The 19672-nt window shown below is 39.8% G+C and overlaps 1 protein-coding gene and 1 pseudogene across 1 annotated transcript in view; one reads left to right on the top strand and one right to left on the bottom strand.

Annotated features, from left to right (window-relative positions):
• The window catches only part of ITSN2 (intersectin 2), a 152851-nt gene that overhangs the window by 20617 nt on the left and 112562 nt on the right, over positions 1-19672 (top strand). The window contains 1 exon segment of the mRNA XM_017893367.1: positions 12041-12104. Coding sequence (XP_017748856.1) covers positions 12074-12104 — 31 coding nt within the window. The 5' untranslated portion in view covers positions 12041-12073.
• LOC108543043 (60S ribosomal protein L36a-like) lies at positions 5018-5480 on the bottom strand (annotated as a pseudogene).

The raw sequence follows: 19672 nt of genomic DNA, 5'->3' as shown, positions 1-19672 counted from the left end.
AGGCTTTCAATAAGGGTTTGCTTTTTTTTTTTTTTTTTTTTGAGATGGGGTTTCGTTCTGTCACCCAGGCTGGAGTGCAGTGGCGTGATCTCAGCTCACGGCAACCTCCACCTCCTGGGTTCAAGCGATTCTCCTACCTCAGCCTCCCAAGTAGCTGGGACTACAAGCGTGCACCACCATGCCCGGCTAATTTTTGTATTTTTAGTAGAGATGGGGTTATACCATCTTGGCCAGGCTGGTCTCAAACTCCTGACCTCAGGTAATCCACCACCTTGGTCTCCCAAAGTGCTGGGATTACAGGCGTGAGCCACCGTGCCCTGCCAAGTACACTTACCTTTATACTGTGTTTTAAATACTGGCTCTCCGTGACTTGCACAGCAATGTCCAGAATCAATAGCATGGCTTACTGTTTTTCTTAAATTGTGTGATCTTGGTTACTTAATCTCTTTGGCTTCTATTTGTTTTTTTACATTAATTTATCTTAGAGACACTGTCTCACTTTGTTACCCAAGCTGGAGTGCAGTGGCATGATAATATAGATCATTGTAACCTTGAACTCCTGGGCTCAAGTGATCCTTTCACCTCAGCCTCCTGAGTAGCTAGAACTACAGGTGTGTGCCACCACGCCCAACTAAGTTTTTAATTTTTTGTAGAGAAAGATTCTCCCTGTTGCCCAGGCTAGTCTTGGGCTCCTGGGCTCAAGTGATCCTCCCACTGTGGCCTCCCAAAGTGCTGGGATTGCAGGTATGAGCCGTGAACCACACCTGACCTATTTAGTTGTTTCTGAAATGAAGAGGATGCAGTTCAGAATGTTGTCATTTATCTCTTAAAAAAAAAAAAATCAGATGAAATCTTATGGAGAAGCCTCAATATATAAAACACAAAAACAGAGCTACTCTCGTTGAAGTTGGTATCCCTTCCAACCTTCCCCCCTTTCCTCCCTACCCCACCTCTATTGTACCGCCTTGAAACTTTTAGAACTCCAAGGAGCATAATTTGAAGACTACTGGGTTTCTAAAGGTTTAACTCTTTTTTTTTTTTTTGAGACAGAGTCTCATTCTGTCGCTCAGGCTGGAGTGCAGTGGCACAGTCTCAGGTCACTGCAACCTTCGCCTTCCAAGGTCAAGTGACCCTCCCACCTCAGCTTCCTGAGTAGCTGGGACTATAGGCACACACCACCATACCCGGCTAAGTTTTGTATTTTTTGTAGAGGTGGTGTTTCCTTGTATTGCCCAGGACTCAAACGATCTGCCTGCCTTGGTCTGCTAAAGTGCTGGGATTACAGGTGTGAGCTACCACACCTGGCCTCTTGCACCTCTTAAGATGAAGTGACTTCTTTGAAATTACATCACTCTCAAATCACATCGTTTTTGAATAGGAGTAGGAGTGGTTTTAGTGTTACACTGGCTCTTGTGCTTTCCTCCTTTTAACTAGTCCTTCTCTTAGGTTCAGAAACTTCCTTTCTTTATAACAGAGCCTATCCGCACACTATACAATGTCATTCACTCCAAGGACACTTGGAGTTCATTCAGTTTGCCACCAACTTCATATTAGATAATTCTTACACAAATATTACCTCCGTGATTACATGTACTTCACTTTGATTTACCTCTCAAGTAGTGTTTGTTCTGTTCTCTGGGTTCTCTTGGCATTCCCCAAATCCCTTTATTATTTATTATTATTTTTGTAGGGGTGGGGTCGTGCTGTGTTGTCTGGGCTGGTCTTGAACTCCTGGCCTCATCAATCCTCCTGCCTTAGTCTCTTGAGTTGTTGGGATTACAGGTGTGAGCCACTGCACCTGGCCAAATCCCTTTATTATAATGACCATTCATGTTTGATGAATAAATGAATGGTAGAATGAAAGAATGAATGAATGCTCAGGTGGGGAATATATGTATTCTGTAAATTTCATCTTACTGCAGAAACTATATAAACTAGCAGGTAATTTTGCTCAGGCTCTTCTCATGTTGATGAAAAGAACCAAACTCTCTAAAATATTTGAAGAGATTTATTCTGAGCCAAATATGAGTGACCATGGCCCGTGACACAGCCTTTAGGAGGTCCTGAGAACATGTGCCCAAGGTGGTTGGGGCACAGCTGGTTTTATACATTTTAGGGAGACAAGAGACTTCAGTCAAATACATTTAAGAAATTCATTGGTTCCATCCAGAAAGGTGGGACAACTTGAAGGGGAGGGTGGCCTTCCAGTTTATAGGTAGATTTAAAAATTTTCTGGTTGACAATTGGTTGAGTTTATCTAAAGATCTGGGATCAGTAGAAAGGAAAAGACTGGGTTATGATGATGGTAAGAGGTTATAAAGACTAAAGTTTTATCATGCAGATGAAGCCTCTGGGTGGCAGGCTTCTGAGAGGATAGATTGTAAATGCTTCGTATCAGACTGTCTGTGTTGATGTTAATGCCAGTGAGGTTTAATGAGTATGTCTGAACCCCACTTCCCATCATGGCCTGAACCAGCCTCAGGTTAAATTTTAACAGTGCCCTGGATGAGAAGGAAGTCCATTCAGATGGTTGGGGGGCCTTAGAATTTTATTTTTGGTTTACATTCATATAAAACTGACCTTGATCTCCTTGGGAACTGAATGAGACAGGAACATTTTTCTCAGCTGATCAACAAGTATAGTTTGGATGTTGGCTGTGTGTACCTAGCACATGCTGGGAGTGGCAGACACCCTAGAGAAAGTTTTATAAAATATACCTGCAGGAAGCTGGGCACAGTGGTGCACACTTGTAGTCCTGGCTACTTGAGAGGCTGAGGCGGCAGGAGGATCTCTTGAGATCAGGAGTTTGAGTCTAGCCTGGGTAATGTAGCAAGGCCATGTCTCTTTAAAAAAAAAAAAAAAAAAGGCCAGGCACGGTGGCTCACGCCTGTAATCCCAGCACTTTGAGAGGTTGAGGTGGGCTGATCACGAGGTCAGGAGTTCAAGACCAGCCTGGCCAACATGGTGAAACCCCGTCTCTACTAAAAATACGAAAAATTAGCCGGGCGTGGTAGTGCGCGCCTGTAATCCCAGCTACTTGGGAGGCTGAGGCAGGAGAATCACTTGAACCCAGGAGACTGAGGTTGCAGTGAGCCGAGATCATGCCACTGAACTCCAGCCTGGGTGATAGAGTGAGAATCTGTCTCAAAAAAAAAAAAAAAGATATCTATACCCACATATATACATATAGACACACACACACCCCTGCAGGAACTTGATGATTGATGATTGTGCTTTTGAATGTCAAACCATTAGTCAAATTTATTTAATCAAAATGATTCAAAATATTGAATCATGAAGTAATTAAAAAACCTGAGCCTTCCTCCTCACTCTCAATAAAAAAACCTTCAGAATTCAATGGGAAATAAACCTTTCTTTAAAAGTATACTCAAAAGAAAGAAAAGCCAAGTTACAGGAGAGCCATGTTGCACAACTCTGATTTCTGCAGGGTTTAATGGAAGTAGGTTGGAGCCTGTTCTGCTTCCTGCTGGGTTATTTTCTCTATATTCATTTATCATTGCCTTTCCCTGCTTGCTTTATTCACGTCTTTTTTGGTATCTCAACTGTATTATTTATTTGTTCAGCAAATATTTATCGAGTGTTTTCTTTGGAAGATCTGATTTGGAAACCAGGCATATGGAGGTAAATAAAAATGCTCTCTCTCCAGGACATGTGAAACAGGCAATTATGAAATTAAAATAGTGGATAAATGAGGTTATTGCGGTGTAAACAAGTGTATGGACACACACAGGAGATAGTGACTACTTGGGAGGATAGAAGTCTTTCAAAGACAAGATGACATTTGAATTGGGAATCAAAGAAGGAGAAAAAAGTGTGATGACCATGACAAAGGGAGCAACTCTTTTTGAAGTAGAGGAGAGAACAAAAGTTACTGTTTCAAAAAAGGTTGGTATACTTAGGACATATGGAAATGGAAAGTACCTGGAGAATGTGATAGAGTGAGATACTGAAGAGGGCCGTATTTTACACTAAGAAGTTTGGACTTTAACTTATAATCAGTGGAAGATTTTCTAAGCATATTCTAAGGAAAGGGGCATTAATTAGTGCTTTAAGAAAAAACTACTAGCTGTGTGGAAGGGTCTCAAGGCAAGAACATTTATTTAGGTTCTATTCATACTGTACAATTAGTAAATATCCCAGGTGATATGAGTGGGCAAGTTGGGAAACTTAAAAATAGAGCACTGGGCTGGGCCTGGTGGCTCACACCTGTAATCCCAGCACTTTGGAAGGCTGAGGCGGGCGGATCACCTGAGGTCAGGAGTTCGAGACCAGCCTGGCCAACATGGCAAAACCCCATTTCTACTAAAAACACGAAAATTAGCCAGGCATGGTGATGGGCACCTGTAATCCCAGTTACTCGGGAGGCTGAGGCGTGAGAATCACTTGAACCTGGGAGGTGGAGGTTGCAGTTGCAGTGAGCCAAGATCACGCACTGCACTCCAGCCTGGGGGATAGAGTGAGACTCTGTCTCCAAAAAAAAAAAAGAAAAGAAAAGAAAAAACAGCACTGGAAGGCTGGGTGCAGTGGCTTTTGCTTGTAATCCCAGCGCTTTGGGAGGCCAAGGTGGGAGGTTCACTTGAGCCCAGGAGATGGAGACCAGCTTGGGAAATGTAGTGAGGCCGCATCTCTACCAAAAAATTTAAAAATTAGCCGAGCATGGTGGTACATGCCTGTAGTCCTAGCTACTCAGGAGGCTGAGGTGGGCAGATTGCTCAAGCCCAGGTGGCAGAGGTTGCAGTGAGCTGAGATCATGCCTCTGCATTCCCACCTGCATGGCAGAGTGATGCTTTGTCTTAAAAAACCAGAGCACTGGACATTTACATCAGAGACGTAGTTTCTGGGACCTTTGCTCTTAACTTGTGATCTTTTACAAGTTTCTTAGTTTTCCCATCTTGAAAATTGAGGGTTTTGGACTAAATGATAATTGTAATTATGATTATTTTTTTAATATAAACTCAAGATTTTATTGTCTTTATAATAAAAGAAAATATGACACTTAGAACTGGATTACTTGGCTCTTTCTCATCTCCTCCCAGTTCAAAATGCTTGCATCTTGTAATAGCCAGCATTCTCTTAGATCTGCAGTTGGGCTTGATGCACTCAAGCCTTAGCACAATCTTCTTTGTAGTTTTAGCCTTCTTCTGGAAAATCAGCTTAGTTTGCCCACCATAGCCGCTCTGCTTCCTGTCATAACACCACTTTTCGTGGGCATACAGAGAATCCTTGCCCTTCTTGTACTGTGTCACTTCGTGGGGTTGGTGCTTGCCACACTTACTACAGAAAGTCCTGCGGGTTTTAGGAATGTTCACCATGTTTGCGTGAGTGCTGTTGCCATGGAAGGTAATCGTAATTCTTTCTGTAACTGTGCTTCTTAACAAACGAAAACTTTAACCTTGGCTGGGCCAAGGGGTTTGGAGTTTGATCAAGATGGTGAAACCTCATCTCTACTAAAAATACAAAAATTAGGCCGGGCATGGTGGCTCATGCCTGTAATCGCAATACTTTGGGAAGCCGAGGTGGGCAGATCACCTGAGGTCAGAAGTTCGAAACCAGCCTGGCCAACATGGCGAACCACCCCCCCAACTAAAAATATAAAAATTAGCTGGACGCGGTGGTGGGCGTCTGTAATCCCAGCTACTCGGGAGGCTGAGGCAGGAAAATCCCTTGAACCTGGGAGGCAGAGGTTGCAGTGAGCTGAGATCACGCCATTGCACTCCAGGCTGGGTGGACAGAGGGAGACTCCATCTCAAAAAAAAAAAAAAAACTAGCTGGGCATGGTGGTGTGCGCTTGTAGTCCCAGCTAATTAGAAGGCTTAGGCTGGAGAATTGCTTGAACCCAGGAAGTGGAGGTTGCAGTGAGCCAAGATTGTGCCACTGCACTCCAGACTACGTGACAGAATGAGACTCCATCTCAAAAAACAAAACAAAACAAAACAAAAAGGAACCCCTAAACCTTAATTAAGCGACTTTTCACTTACAATGGCTGTGACTTTTTCTGAGTCTTACTGACCCTTTGTAAAACAGGATTTCCTGCTTTTGTTCTAGCATTTCTACTTTTTTCTGTCTTAGTGTGAGTATATTTTCTACATTGTCTGAAGTACGTTTAGCAATTACTCCAAATTGCATCTGAATTATATTAAATTGAAGCAGTGTTCTTTGCCTTATGCCTACCATTTACCCAATATGTTTTATTGCTTTCTGCTAAGGTAACAATGCCAGTTCTCCATTAATTTTTAATGAGCAGCAAAATCATATGAATATTCTAAAAAACATACGTAACTAACAATATTCAAAATATATGATGACTGTACATTTGCCAAAATTGCCCGTCACTACATCCCCTGTGAAGAGTAGAAACTGGTGTGTGTTGGATGCCGACTTCAGTTGCACTTGCCTGAAATAGGCACCGGTCATGTACCTGGGGAGATGCTGGTTACCCTTTTCTTCCTTTCAGAGAGTTATACCAAGAGATAAGAAACAATTAGCACTCCCTAATTTATGTATGTGATTGATGCTGTCCAGTGTGTTGGGAGTCATCTCTGGCTTGTTTTTCTTCTCTTGGACAAATTTGTTAACAGTAAGTTCTACTGCTGTTTGCAGGAACCTGTGATGTATTATCTCCATTTAAGAGAGGAAGAGGCATATAAAGCCCATGGGAGGTTCATGGGCTTTAGAATTAGACAGACTTGGGCTTGCATTCTGGCTTCATGACATACTGAATTTGGGCAAGTAATTTAACCTCTTCAGTTTCTTCTGTGAAATGAGTACAGTATCATCTGCCTTGTAGGGATATGTGAGAGGAATATCCGTATTATCAAAGGTGCCTAGCAGTATCTGGCACCTGGTAGATAAGTCTACAAGCTTCTCAGTGTCTGAAGCTCCTTCTGCAGAACCTGAAACATATTGTATTCTCAGTGAACATTCAGCATGACACAGCACCTGTACTGTGATCAACAGAAGTGTATTGAATTAATGGTAAACAGTAAATGTTAATTTATTAATTGCTTTTTGAAAAATGTAAAACAAAGTTTTTTGTATCTGTTGCATTTTCAAAATTTCAATTATAATTATTCTTTAAGTACTACTCTGCAAATAGACTAGTAGAATTGTTAAGCATTAGGTAATAATTCTACAGTGGGGCAGAGAGAATGTAAATGTAATAGGTATGAAATATGTTTTAAAAGCTTATTGGTTCCAACAAAATATACTCCCATATTTTACATACAACATAAATGTTACATATAATATGGTACATATGTGCATGGGTGGCTAAATTCCACATACTAGATGATAAAGATTCTGTAATACTAGTACCTTCAGCTCTTCAGCTTTACCCAAGGGATTTGCCCTTATTGCCAGTAATATTATTAATATTTGGTTCATTCTCAGGTTTTATTTCAGAATTATGCCTGTGATTATTGAGTATCTGCTATTTGGCATTCTTTTTTTTTTTTCGAAGTCAAACTGTATCCAGCTTTAGTAGAGATACTTTCCATAAACAATCATGGTATTTCAGGCAGGACATGGGCAGACAATCATTAACAGTATACAACAACTTTCTTTCCCCCCCCACCCTATCTCTCTCTCTCTCTCTCTCTTTCTTTCTTTTTTTTTGATGGAGTTTCGCTCTTGTTGCCCAGGCTAGGGTGCAATGGCCCGATCTTGGCTCACTGCAACCTCCATCTCTTGGGTTCAAGCGATTCTCCTGCCTCAGCCACCCGAGTAGCTGGGATTACAGGCATGTGCTACCATGCCTGGCTAATTTTGTATTTTTAGTAGAGGTGGGGTTTCACCATGTTGGTCAGGCTGGTCTCGAACTCCTGACTTCAGGTGATCTGCCCGCCTTGACCTCCCAAAGTTCTGGGATTACAGGCGTGAGCCACTGCGCCCGGCCACAACTTTCAAACTCCCTTCTTCAGTAGACGACCAAAAATCAGAAAGCCACTCTAAAACCCAACAAAGTCTTCATCTGATGCTGTGAACAGGGGAAGTTTAGAGTGAGGGCTGACATTTCACATTTAGCATATTGTTTAACAACTTTTCACCAGCTGACCCTGACTTTCAGGAAGTGAAATGAAAATAGCAGAATTTATCTGAAGAACCAATGCTCTTTTAACGGATGCCATCTCAGTGGCATCACTGGAGAGTCCAGATTGCCTTACACACTGGTAACTAGTGATTGGGGATCAGGTCCCAGTAGATGCTTGGGTTTAAGGGAGTTAAGTCTCTGCTGAAAGGTGGAAAGGGAGAAGAGGACATAAAAACAAATTTGTTTTCCATTCCACAAGGTTTTACGTGCCAAGGTGGCCATGTGTGTTAAAGTCAGGGAATCCCTCCTCCTGGGAGCCAAGAGGAACTCTCTCAAAACGAGAAGGGAAAGGTGTTTTCCCCACATTAGTCCAGCTTCGGAGACATTCTATTAGTGACATATGGCCCTTCCCCAAAAAAACAACAATGAAGTGTTCTCTGTGCTAACAACATAGCTAAAAAAAAAAAAAAGTAGGCTGGGCGCAGTGGCTCATGCCTGTAATCCCAGCACTTTGGCAGGCTGAGGCAGGTGGATTACCTGAGGTCAGGAGTTTGAGACCATCCTGGCTAACATAGGGAAACCCCATTTCTATTAAAAATACAAAAAATTAGCCGGGTGTGATGATACGCACCTGTAATCCCAGCTACTTGGGAGGCTGAGGTAGGAGACTTGCTTGAACCTGGGAGGCGGAGGCTGCAGTGAGCTGAGATTGTACCATTGCACTCCAGCTTGGGCAACAAGAGCCAAACTCTACCAAAAAAAAAAAAAAAAAAAAAGTGGCCAGGCGCAGTGGCTCACACCTGTAATCTCAGCACTTTGGGAGGCCGAGGCAGGTGGATCACCCGAGGTCAGGAGTTGGAGACAAGCCTGACCAACACGGTGAAACCCCATCTCTACTAAAAATATAAAAGTTAGCCGGCCGTGGTGGTGCCTGCCTATAATCCCAGCTACTCAGGAGGCTGAGGCAGGAGAATCGTTTGAACCCAGGAGGTGGAGGTTGCAGTGAACCAAGATCACGCCACTGCACTCTAGCCTGGGCGACAGAGTGAGAATTCATCTCAAAAAAAAAAAAAAAAAAAAAGTAAAACAAAATTCTGCATTTTTATAAACTTGATAAAAGAAGTAGTATTTCAAACTGTACAGTCTCACCAGAAGTACACAGTTATAAAAAATGCGCACACTTCATTTGTCACTCCAACACTTTCAAGCTTTCTGTTGCCCAGGCTGGAGGCAGTGGGCCGGATCTCAGCTCACTGCAAGCTCCGCCTTCCGGAGTTTACGCCATTTCTACCTCACTCCGAGTAGCTGGGACTACAGGGCCCACCACCTCGCCCGCTAGTTTTTTTGTATTTTTAGTTAGAGACGGGGTTTCCACTGTATTAGCCAGATGGTCTCGATCTCCTGACCTCGTGATCTGCCCGTCTCGGCCTCCCAAAGTGCATGGGATTACAGGGGCTTGAGCCACCGCGCCCGGCCGGCACTCCATTTTCTGCAAGGTTATTCCCTCCTTGCCAGCATCAGCTTTTCCCTTTTCCTTTGGATACCTTCTCTCCCTTCTTTGCAGGGGTCTTTTCAGGCTTTGGGCTCTGGCTTTGGGAGGAGCAGGTTAGCAGACAACCTCATGGATTCTTCTCTGTGGTTCGTTAATTCACCTCGTCTTTATCTCCATCAGCATCCCCTTTACCCTTTCTCTTGGGCATGGTGGTGGCGACTGGTAAGTTGGAGGGTAAAGCGCCTTGGCCAGGTGGCAGTGGGTGCAGGGCTTTGGTCAGTCCGGGTTCGTTCTTGCCTCTTCTTCTTCATTACTGCTCTCTATTTGCATTCTTTTGTATTCACAGAATACGTGATGACCAACCAAATGGTTCTAGACGCATGATTTGTAAGCTTTTAGGACCTAGGATCCAACTAATTGAGGCTTGATGTCCATGGATCCCATTCTCATTGGTTTTTCTGTTGTTAGAGCCATTCTTTAGTAATTCACATGCTATTATGCAGAGTTGAAAATGCATTATTTGCAATAGTAGGGTTTCTCCCACGTTTTAAAAGTCTCAGCCACAGAAAACTAATAAAGGCCCTTGCTTACTGCTTATTCTGTTAAGTAAAATAGATGTTTTCAGGCATTATAGCTTATTTTGAGTTAACATTACTTATGATTTAAAATTGAAGAAGTAAAAATGTTGATATTGTTTGCAGCATTTCTGTATTTGAGGAAGTTGTAGTCATAACTGATTTATGGGACTTCCTTCTGTGTTCATTTTTAAGGGCTAGCTATAAAAATGGTGACAAACGTGGACCACGATGTATATACCACTAATGCCTTCTTTGTTTAAAATTTGGCGTGCAATATTTTCTTAGCTTCTAAAATATAAATATTTAAAAGATTTGGGTAAATATATGAGATGCAGCATGATCTTTTAAATATAGTAGGGTTTTCCCTGCAATATTATGATCCATGGTTTTAATTACTAAGTACATTGCGGTAAATTGCTAGGCCTTCACTTCCTAAACTGGTCCTTATTCTCAAAATTTGGGAACAGGCTGGACGCAGTGGCCTGTAATCCAACACTTTGGCTGGCTGAGGGAAGCAAATCCACTTGAGCTTAGGAGTTCAAGACTAGCCTGGCCAACATAGAAAACCTTGGTTCTACTAAAACAAACAAACAAACAAAAATTTAAGCCGGCATATGGTGATGTGCCGCCTGTAGACCCGCTACTCAGGGAGGCTGAGGCTGGAAATTGCTTGAACCTGGGAGGGAGGTTTGCAGTGAGCCAGAATTGTGCCACTGCAACTCCAGCCTAGGTGACAGAGCGAGACTCCTTCTCAAGAAAAAAAAAGAAAAAAAACCCACAAAAAATATTCATGGAAACAAATTGAAATTTATGACAGCTGAATAATGAAATTCAGGGTTCAATAATGATATTGCACTCTCCTTTTCTGATGTTTGCCAAGAATAGCAGCCATTTGTTGAACCCCTGTGGGGCAGGCGGTTTAATGGATTATGTTTAAACACTGTAAAAAATACTTCTGCAAAGTATTTTTTATAGATGAGTAATCTGAGTCTCAAAAAAGGTTAAAATAAACTTACCATGGTCACAGATAGAATAGGAGAGCTGGTTTGACATCCAGAGCTGTGAATTCCAAAGTCCCTTCTCTTAGAGTGCTTGACGAACACATTAGTTATGTTATATATGTATTTTAATGATTATGTGTGTGTTTTAGTAATTTACTTTTAGACTATTTTATAAAACCCCTTGAGCTCACTTAAAACAGCTGTGCTACATTTATTGAATTAATTTTCTTGTTTGGGAGTTTTAAAAAAGATAATATGGCTGGGTGCAGTGGCTCACGCCTGTAATCTCAACCACTTTGGGGAGCTGACGTGGGCGGGTCACTGAGGCCCAGGAGTTTGAGACCATCTGGTCAACCTGGCAAAACCCTATCCCTACTAAAAACACAAAAATTAGCCAGACTATGGTGGAAGCATTTCCTGTAGGTCCCAGCTACTCAGGTGGCCAAGTATGAGAATTGCTTGAACCCAGGAGGCAGAGGTTGCAGTGAGCTGAGATTGCACCACTGCCCTCCAGCCTGGGTGACAGAGTGAGACTGTTTCAAAAAAAAAAAAAAAAAAAAAAAAAAAAAAAGGATTTCCATGTTATTTTTACATACTTAGTTTATACAGTTGATTTATTTTCTTCTCTCCCAAATTAATTTCTACAAGAATGTTGGTTCATGCCAAGGGTTTCTTTATTCAGTATCTGCTATTGAATATGTGACTGTTTTTCTGTATTAAGGCAGCATGATTACCCAACAGAATCTCTTACCCTTCCTCAAATGTAAATTCTGCCTGTTCAGCAGCAGCAGAAGCTCTGCATTGTTTTCTGTTGGAAGTGTGAGCTGAAGGGGACAGACATTCCTACTGCTTAGCGGGTGCACTAAGCTGTGATCTGCCCTTGTTGTATTACCAACGGCACAGTATTTTTATGTTGCAGATGGCCGAGAGCTAGCAAGGAAAACTCAGGACCATGATGGCTCAGTTTCCCACAGCTATGAATGGTAAGCAGCTTTGTGCTTGTGGCAAGATGAGGTTATGAATTTTTTGTTTTTGGTAGAGGTTTAAAATATTCATGTAGATAATTTTCCTTAAGCTTATAAATACAAAACTTGAAGTATTCTTGTTGAAAATATTTTGGAACACTGCATGTACCTTCTGTAAGAATATTATGTCGTAAATCCCATGACTATATTCTGGAATGTGTGTTTGCCGTTGAGCAGTTAGGAATAACCGAAAGGTATATTGTATTTGATGGATAAAACTGGATGACAAAAAGCAGAGTGCTGTAAGGTGAATATTAAAGGTATTTTGATAGCATAAGATGATCGTAAACCGATGAAGCCAATAAAGATTAACTTAGTAATATTTATGTAAGATTACGTTTTCCCTTTAGATAAGATTACGTATGCCTGCATACGTAATTGTTTAATATGAAACATTTTAAAAGAGTGCTGGCTGGGTGCAGTGGCTCATGCCTGTAATTCCAGTCCTTTGTGAGTCCGAGACAGGCAGATCACTTGAGGTCAGGAGTTCAAGACCAGCCTGGTCAACATGGTGAAACCCCATCTCTACTAAAAATACAAAAACTAGCCGAGCGTGGTCTTGGGCACCTGTAATCCCACCTACTTGGGAGGTTGAGGCAGGAGAATCACTTGAACTACCTGGGAGGTGACGGTTGCAGTGAGCCTGGGAAAGAGTGAGACTCCGTCTCAAAACAAAAAAAAAGAAAAGGAAAAGAAAATGCTTACTAATTTCAGTAATGAAAAGTTTTAAAGTTTTGTTCTGATTGTAGCTTTAATTCTTTTCCAAATATTAATTAACTGCCCTTAATAGGTATTAAGTTACTGTGTTTGTCATTTATAATTAATTGAAAAAAAATGCATTATATTTTTAAATTGCTAAAGAAATCTAGATACTGAGTTCTTAATTTTATGGTAAATTGTATTAGCTAATTGTAGATAAGTATCAGGAAATAGAGAATAAACTCAATAATTCATTATTATTTAAATTGAAAACAGTAATATTAAAGAGCATTAAAAAAAGGAGGGGAGAATCACCATTCCACCATCTTCATGAAGCGATTCTGTTTTGATATTACCATCTAGTGTGAATCAGTTGCTTTTTAAACTTGTTTTCAGACATAGGACCAAATCATTACATTAGTAACAGAAATACATGCTGTATATCTAAAGTTTTATGCCTCAGGATTAGGAAAATCTTGGAGAAGTGAATTATTTGTATAAAAGTAGAATCAAATTCTAATGCGTGATAAGACCCTTTGTCATTTAAGGATAGACTTGAAGTAAAGATTTTATTGTTTCTTGTTTTACCTTTTCAACCTATTATTTAAGGATTAATGTGAGTATTGCTTCTATTGGGAAAATGGTGTGGGATTATAAAGATTGATGCCACAGACAATTAATAATAATTAAATAATTTTTCCATAATGAGTGATACATGTAAGTTTAAAAGTAGGGCAGTAATTGTAGTAGTAACATACTCTACTCAAGTTTGAAGATTTTTATGCCCCATACAAAGGAATTTGCACTAAACAGTTGAATTGTAAACTTCAGGCAACATACTAATCAGGTTTATAAGCAAAATGAACATAAAGTGGTACAGTCCCGGTCCTTCTTTATTCTGCTTCTTCCATTCCATAAACATTTATATATCTACTTTGCAGTTCATTGCATTATATAAAATATAACATTGAGAACAAGTGAAATATTCAATAACAAAAGAATGATTATGTGAACAATCATCTAAAATATTGGAAAATGCATTTAGAAGTGCTATATAGGCATACAGATAGTTATTTTTTTTAAACTTCTGAAGAATTAATTGCATATGTAGACTGTGGTACCTTCCTACCTAAGTAAGACTGACGATAACTTAGACATATCTAATTTAAGTTCAGTTCAGGGTTTAAGATGTTACTGGAGAGCAGCATTCATGTGTAGTACAAAACTTTGCTCCTCTAGTAATCCTGACATAGATTGTTAAATGTTTTTGATGCCCATTGCTATTGGGAGTTGTCTGTAAGTATGCCTGTGTGTGAATGTATATGTGTGTATGTGTGTATGTGTGTGTGTGTATGTATATATATGTGTGTGTGTGTAAAAACGGAGATGAGACTACTTACTGGATGAGATCTAGCCTATAGTAGATGTTCTGTTAATGTGAATTTTTTTTTCTTCACTGACTATAAGAACTTGTTTGAAAGAGCCAGCAGGTGAGATGTGAATAAGCAACAGAAATGTTTATGAAAATCCCGTATTTTCAATATCAGTGATGAGTTGGGGGAAGTGGATAGAATTTTAATGTATTTCTAACATGATTATTAGATATTGTAAAAGTTTGTTAGCTTTTAGGGAAATATTAGACATCAACCCCAAACTTAGATTTTCTGCCTCTTCTACTGAAGAGATTATCTACAGATAAATATAGACTAAGATTGGGAGATTTTTACTTGAAATTCAAAGTAACAAACTTTTGCCTTGTCAAAGCATTCTGTTACTTGATATATCTAAATAAGAAAGCCAGGATTGAATTAACTATTTTAAAATTGGCTTTGAATTACATGTATTGCCCAGTTTTCTTATTTCAGTGTTTTGTTTTTTGAGACAGGGTCTCCACTCTGTTGTCCAGGTTGGAGTGTAGTGGTATGAACACAGCTCACTGCAGCCCTGACTTGCTAGATTCAAGCAATCCTTCTGCCTCTGCCTCCTGAGTAGCTGGGACCACAGGCGTGAGCCACCACACCCAGCTAATTTTTAAATTTTCTGTAGAGATGGGAGTCTCACTATGTTGCCCAAGCTGGTCTTGAACTCTTGAGCTCAAGTAGTCCTCCCACCTTAGCCTCCCAAAGTGCTTGGATTACAGGCACTATCACGCCTGACCTATCTACCTGAGCTATCACACCTGACCAGTGTTATCTTTTTGTTCCTAGAAAATTCTTGGTGCATTAATACTTTATGTTTTAATATGATTAAGTTTTTAAAAGATTATTTGAACACTACTAAAAAATTATTCCGTATTAAAATGCCTTGAATATTTTTATTCTCTTGGTTACATTAATCATGATAATATGTAACCATGATTGTTGTGTGTGATTTTCTTGGCTGATGGAGTCTCTTTAAAATATTAGAGTCTGTGAGTTCCTTTAAGGTGTGTGTTTTTTTTTTTGTTCTTTGTTTTTTGAGACAGAGTCTTGCTCTGTCAACCCACCCTGGAGTACAGTGGCATGAACGTTGCTCGCTGCAATCTCAACCTCCCAGGCTCAAGCAATTCCTTCTGCCTCAGTCTCCAGAGTAACTGGGACTACAGACATGTGCCACCATTACCATCTACTTAAAAAAAATTTTTTTAGACATGGGGTCTCACTGTGTTGGCCAGGCTGGTCTCAACTCCTGGGCTCAAGTGATCCCCTGCCTCAGCCTTCCGAGTGCCCAGCCAAGTGGTTCATTTTATTCATCTTCGTACCCCATAAATGTTTACTGAATGAATGAATATGAAGGTGTCAAGATTACTGATTGGAGACACGAGGAAATAAGCAGTAAACATAAACAGATGGGTTGAGTTAGCCCCTGTGAAAACACGTGGCCAAAGAAATATGAGGAGATAGTAATATATATAAGATAGCATCATATTGTGATGAGCACTGGTGATGCAGCAGAACTCTGTTTTGTCTTAAGACAGCAGTGGAGTCTATCACTGCCTGGGGATATATACCCATATATGTTAGGGCAGCTTTTAAGCCTTCCTAACCAAACTCTTCAGACTTAAAATAGTCTTAAGGTTTCTAACTAAAGAGCCTTAGTTTCAGGCTATTCCCTGAGAAAGATTTGAATGCTCTGACTTCTTTTTAATTATATTGTTCCCTGGGATTGGGTTGAATAAGGAAACTAATTTATGGAGCACTCTTCGTATGGCAGGCATGTATTAGATACTTTATATTTTTGTTTTAGTTTATTTTAAAGTTGGGTTTATTGGGGGTATAATTCACCCTTTTAAAGTAATACAGTTTGATGAGTTTCTAAAACTGTGTTTAGTCATATAAATTAGGATATAAAACATTTGCATCACCTAAAAATTCTCTGTACCCTTATACCTCCACCTTTAGCCACGTATTATTGGCAACCACTAATCAGATTTCTGTCCTTACAGTTCCGCCTTTTCCAGAATGTCATATAAATGGAATATACAATATGTAGCCTTTGGCGTCTGGCTTCTGTCAGTTAGCAAAATATCTTTGTGATTCATTCATAATGTTGCATGCATTTCTCCTGTTTACTGCTGAGTAGTATTCCATTGTATAAATGTGTACCACAATTTATTTATCTGTTCAGCCATTCAGGTGCAGAACATTTGGGTTATTTCCAGGTTTTAGTGATTATGACTAAATCTGCTATAACCATCAGAGAACAGGTTTTTGTGTGGAAATAGGTCTTTATTTCTCTTGGGTATTTACCCGAGAGTCTTTTGTTAATACTCCAGAGTCTATTGTTGGGTCATGTGGAAATATATATTTAACTTCACAAGAAATTGCCAAACTGTTTTCCAAAGTGACTGTCACATTTGCTTTCCCACCAGCATATATGAGTTGCAGTTGTTTGGCATCTTTATCAGCACTCTGTATTTTTTTTTAATTTGTTTTTAAATTTTCAGACATGCTAATAGACATGTAATGATACCTTTTTGTGGCTTTAATTTACATTTCCCTGATGATAGTGATATTGAGCATCTTGTCACATGCTTATTTGCCATCTGTTTATCTTTGATGTGTCTGTCCAAATCTTTTGTTCCTTTTCTTTGGAGGAGGGATTATTTTCTAATTTTTGAGTTGAATGGTTCTATATATATGCTGACCTATATTGAATATGTTTTGCAAATGTTTTCTCTCAGTCTGTAGTTTGTCTTTTCCTTAAGAGCATCCTTTAACAGAGTGGAAATTTTAGATTTTTATGAAGTCCAGTTTGTCAAAGTATTTTAATGATTTTTGCCTTTTGTGTTCCAAAGAGTCATTGCATAATCCAAAATCACAAACATTTTCTTCCATATTTTCTTCAAGAAGTTTTATATCTAGTTCTGTGATTCACTGAGAGTTAATTCATGTATATGCTGGAAGGTTGAGGTTCTTTTGTTGTTTTTTTCATATGGATATCCAGTTCTTTCAGCACCATTTTCTGAAAGGACTGTTTTCCACCTTGAATTATCTTCTCATCTTGTTGGTAATCAATGGACAATATATTTGTGAGTGTATTTCTTTTTAATTACCAACAAGGTAGATAGTTTAAGACTCTTAATTAAGCCTGAGTAGACTCTAGTCTTGCCTTCAACACTTACCAATTTTATTACCTTGGGCAAATTATTTAATATCTCTGTACCACTGTTTCCTTCTCTGAAAAACAGTGATAGCAATAGTTACTTCATGGGATTCTTATGAGACTTACTTGAAGCAATACATGTAAAGCTCTTAGAACAGTACCTGACACACGGTGAGTTTCATTAAGTGTTAGTTATAATGGAGGTATATTACATGTAATTTTTACAACAGGCCTGTGGAGTTACATAATATTCCTAGTTTATAGAGGTGGCATCTGAATTACAAAGAACATGAGCATCTTATCCATATATGTTGGGACATAGTATAGTGCAGAGTTCAGCATGCAGGCTCTGGAGTCAGGCTACCCAGGTTCTAATCTCAGCTCTGTCACTTACTGTATGACCTTGAGCAAGTTACTTTATCACCATAGGTTTTCGATTTCCTTACCTATAAAATGAGAATAATAATAGTACTTTAATTTATAGGTTAATGCTAGGGGCTTAGTGAGTTACTGCATATAAAATCCCTGACAGTAGTCAGGGTTCAGTAAAGGTGGGCTGCTTCCATCTTTGTCATCCTTTGTTGTTGTCATTTTTGTTGTTTTTAAAATCAGCATCATCATTTTTCCGAAGTCATATAATAGAAAATCAGTTCTGTGGCTACACTGCTTGCCTTCCTAGTGACAGGAATCCTGACAGGTTTATTTTATTTTCTGATAAACTGATAAACCAAGTAGGATTTTTACTACATATGTGGTATTTCTTTATTTAGAAAGTGTGTAGGTTTAGCTATTTTAGGTCCTTAGTTCTTCAGTACATCTGTTTCTTTATTTTTAACTATAATCTTAAAACTTCTCTTTAAGAGAGGATATTTATAGATTTTTTAATCCAGTCATTTAGGACTAAGAATAATTTGTTGAACCCATATTAGTGTTAAAAATTATAGTGAGCACTTCCTTTTCAATGATATACGTTCCTGGGAAATTGTAAGGCAGATTTTTATACAATACAAGCAGGAATTATGAGTTTATATACCTAAACATATTTGGTTCCTTATTGGCAGAAATAGAATAAATTGAAAAGGTAGTCAGAAGTATAGATGGTGATTAGTCATGTTGAATGTGCAGAACTTCACAGAAACCTCCTTAGAGAGCTGGTATAACCACATGGGAAGAGTGGACAACGAAAAGCTAATCCCAAGCTCAGGAAGAAACCCCTGTATTTGCAACGCAGGCATCCTCAAAGAGAGTCTGGAACAAAAGCTACCAATCCTTTTGTTTAGAAGATGTACAGAAACATGAGAAACTCATGGAGAATTGTCTCCCAAGAGTTTCTCTCCCTTGTTTCTCCATTATCTTGACTTCTAGCAAATTTTCTCATGAGTACACATACAACTAAGTTGACCACTCTGATTAATCTGACAAAACAGGGGCTGGGACTAGGTCTGATTTATTTTATGCAGCATTTGATTCAGACTAATCAACAGGACTCCAAGCAGCAGGTTAGTCTCAGCCTGCAACGTTCTCAGCTGTGCTCTGCAGGGTCCCAGCTAAACAAATCCTATAAATCATCAATGTCTCCCTTAGAAAACCAGGTGGCTTTCTCCTTAAAAAACAATGTGTTTTTGTTGTTGTTTTTATTGTTTTTTGTTGTTGTTGAGACAGGGTCTTGTTCTGTCACCCAGTGGTGTGATCACTGCTCACTGCAGCCTCAATCTCCTGGGCTCAAGCAGTCCTTCTACCTCAGCCTCCCAAGTAGCTTTGATTACAGGTGTGAGCCACCAGCCCTGGCTAATTTTTTAAGTTTTATGTAGAGATGGGGTCTCACTATGTTGCCCAGGCTGGGCTCAAACTCCTGAGCTGAAGGGATCGTCCTGCCTCAGCCTCCCGAAATACTGGGATTAGGTGTGCACCACCACGTCCAGCCTCTCCTTAAGTTTTATTTTAACTTTTCTACCTGGCCTGAATCAGTAATCTGGGTACAACAGGTTGTATTCATAATTGCACACACTTTGTCTTGGCCTGCAAAGAAGAAAATCTAGGGTAAATCTCTAACAGCCCTGACCAGTGAGTTGAGGCTGACCTGAATGCCTTCCAGGACTGAGAAAGTGTTTTTTTAAACACTTGAAGATCTGTTCATGTACATTATTGTGTTTTTGGAGGGAGGCAAGTTAATGCATGGTTTCCACAGAAGAAGTAGAAGATCAAGGGTGCGCATGGGTTATGCTTGGAAAGAAAATGTTTAC

Source organism: Rhinopithecus bieti, unplaced genomic scaffold (genome assembly GCF_001698545.2).
Source record: "Rhinopithecus bieti isolate Rb0 unplaced genomic scaffold, ASM169854v2 scaffold_23816, whole genome shotgun sequence".
In the NCBI taxonomy this organism is placed as follows: Eukaryota; Metazoa; Chordata; class Mammalia; order Primates; family Cercopithecidae; genus Rhinopithecus; species Rhinopithecus bieti.
The sequence above is the reverse complement of the archived record's forward strand: the minus strand, read 5'-3'. Positions and strand labels throughout refer to the sequence as shown.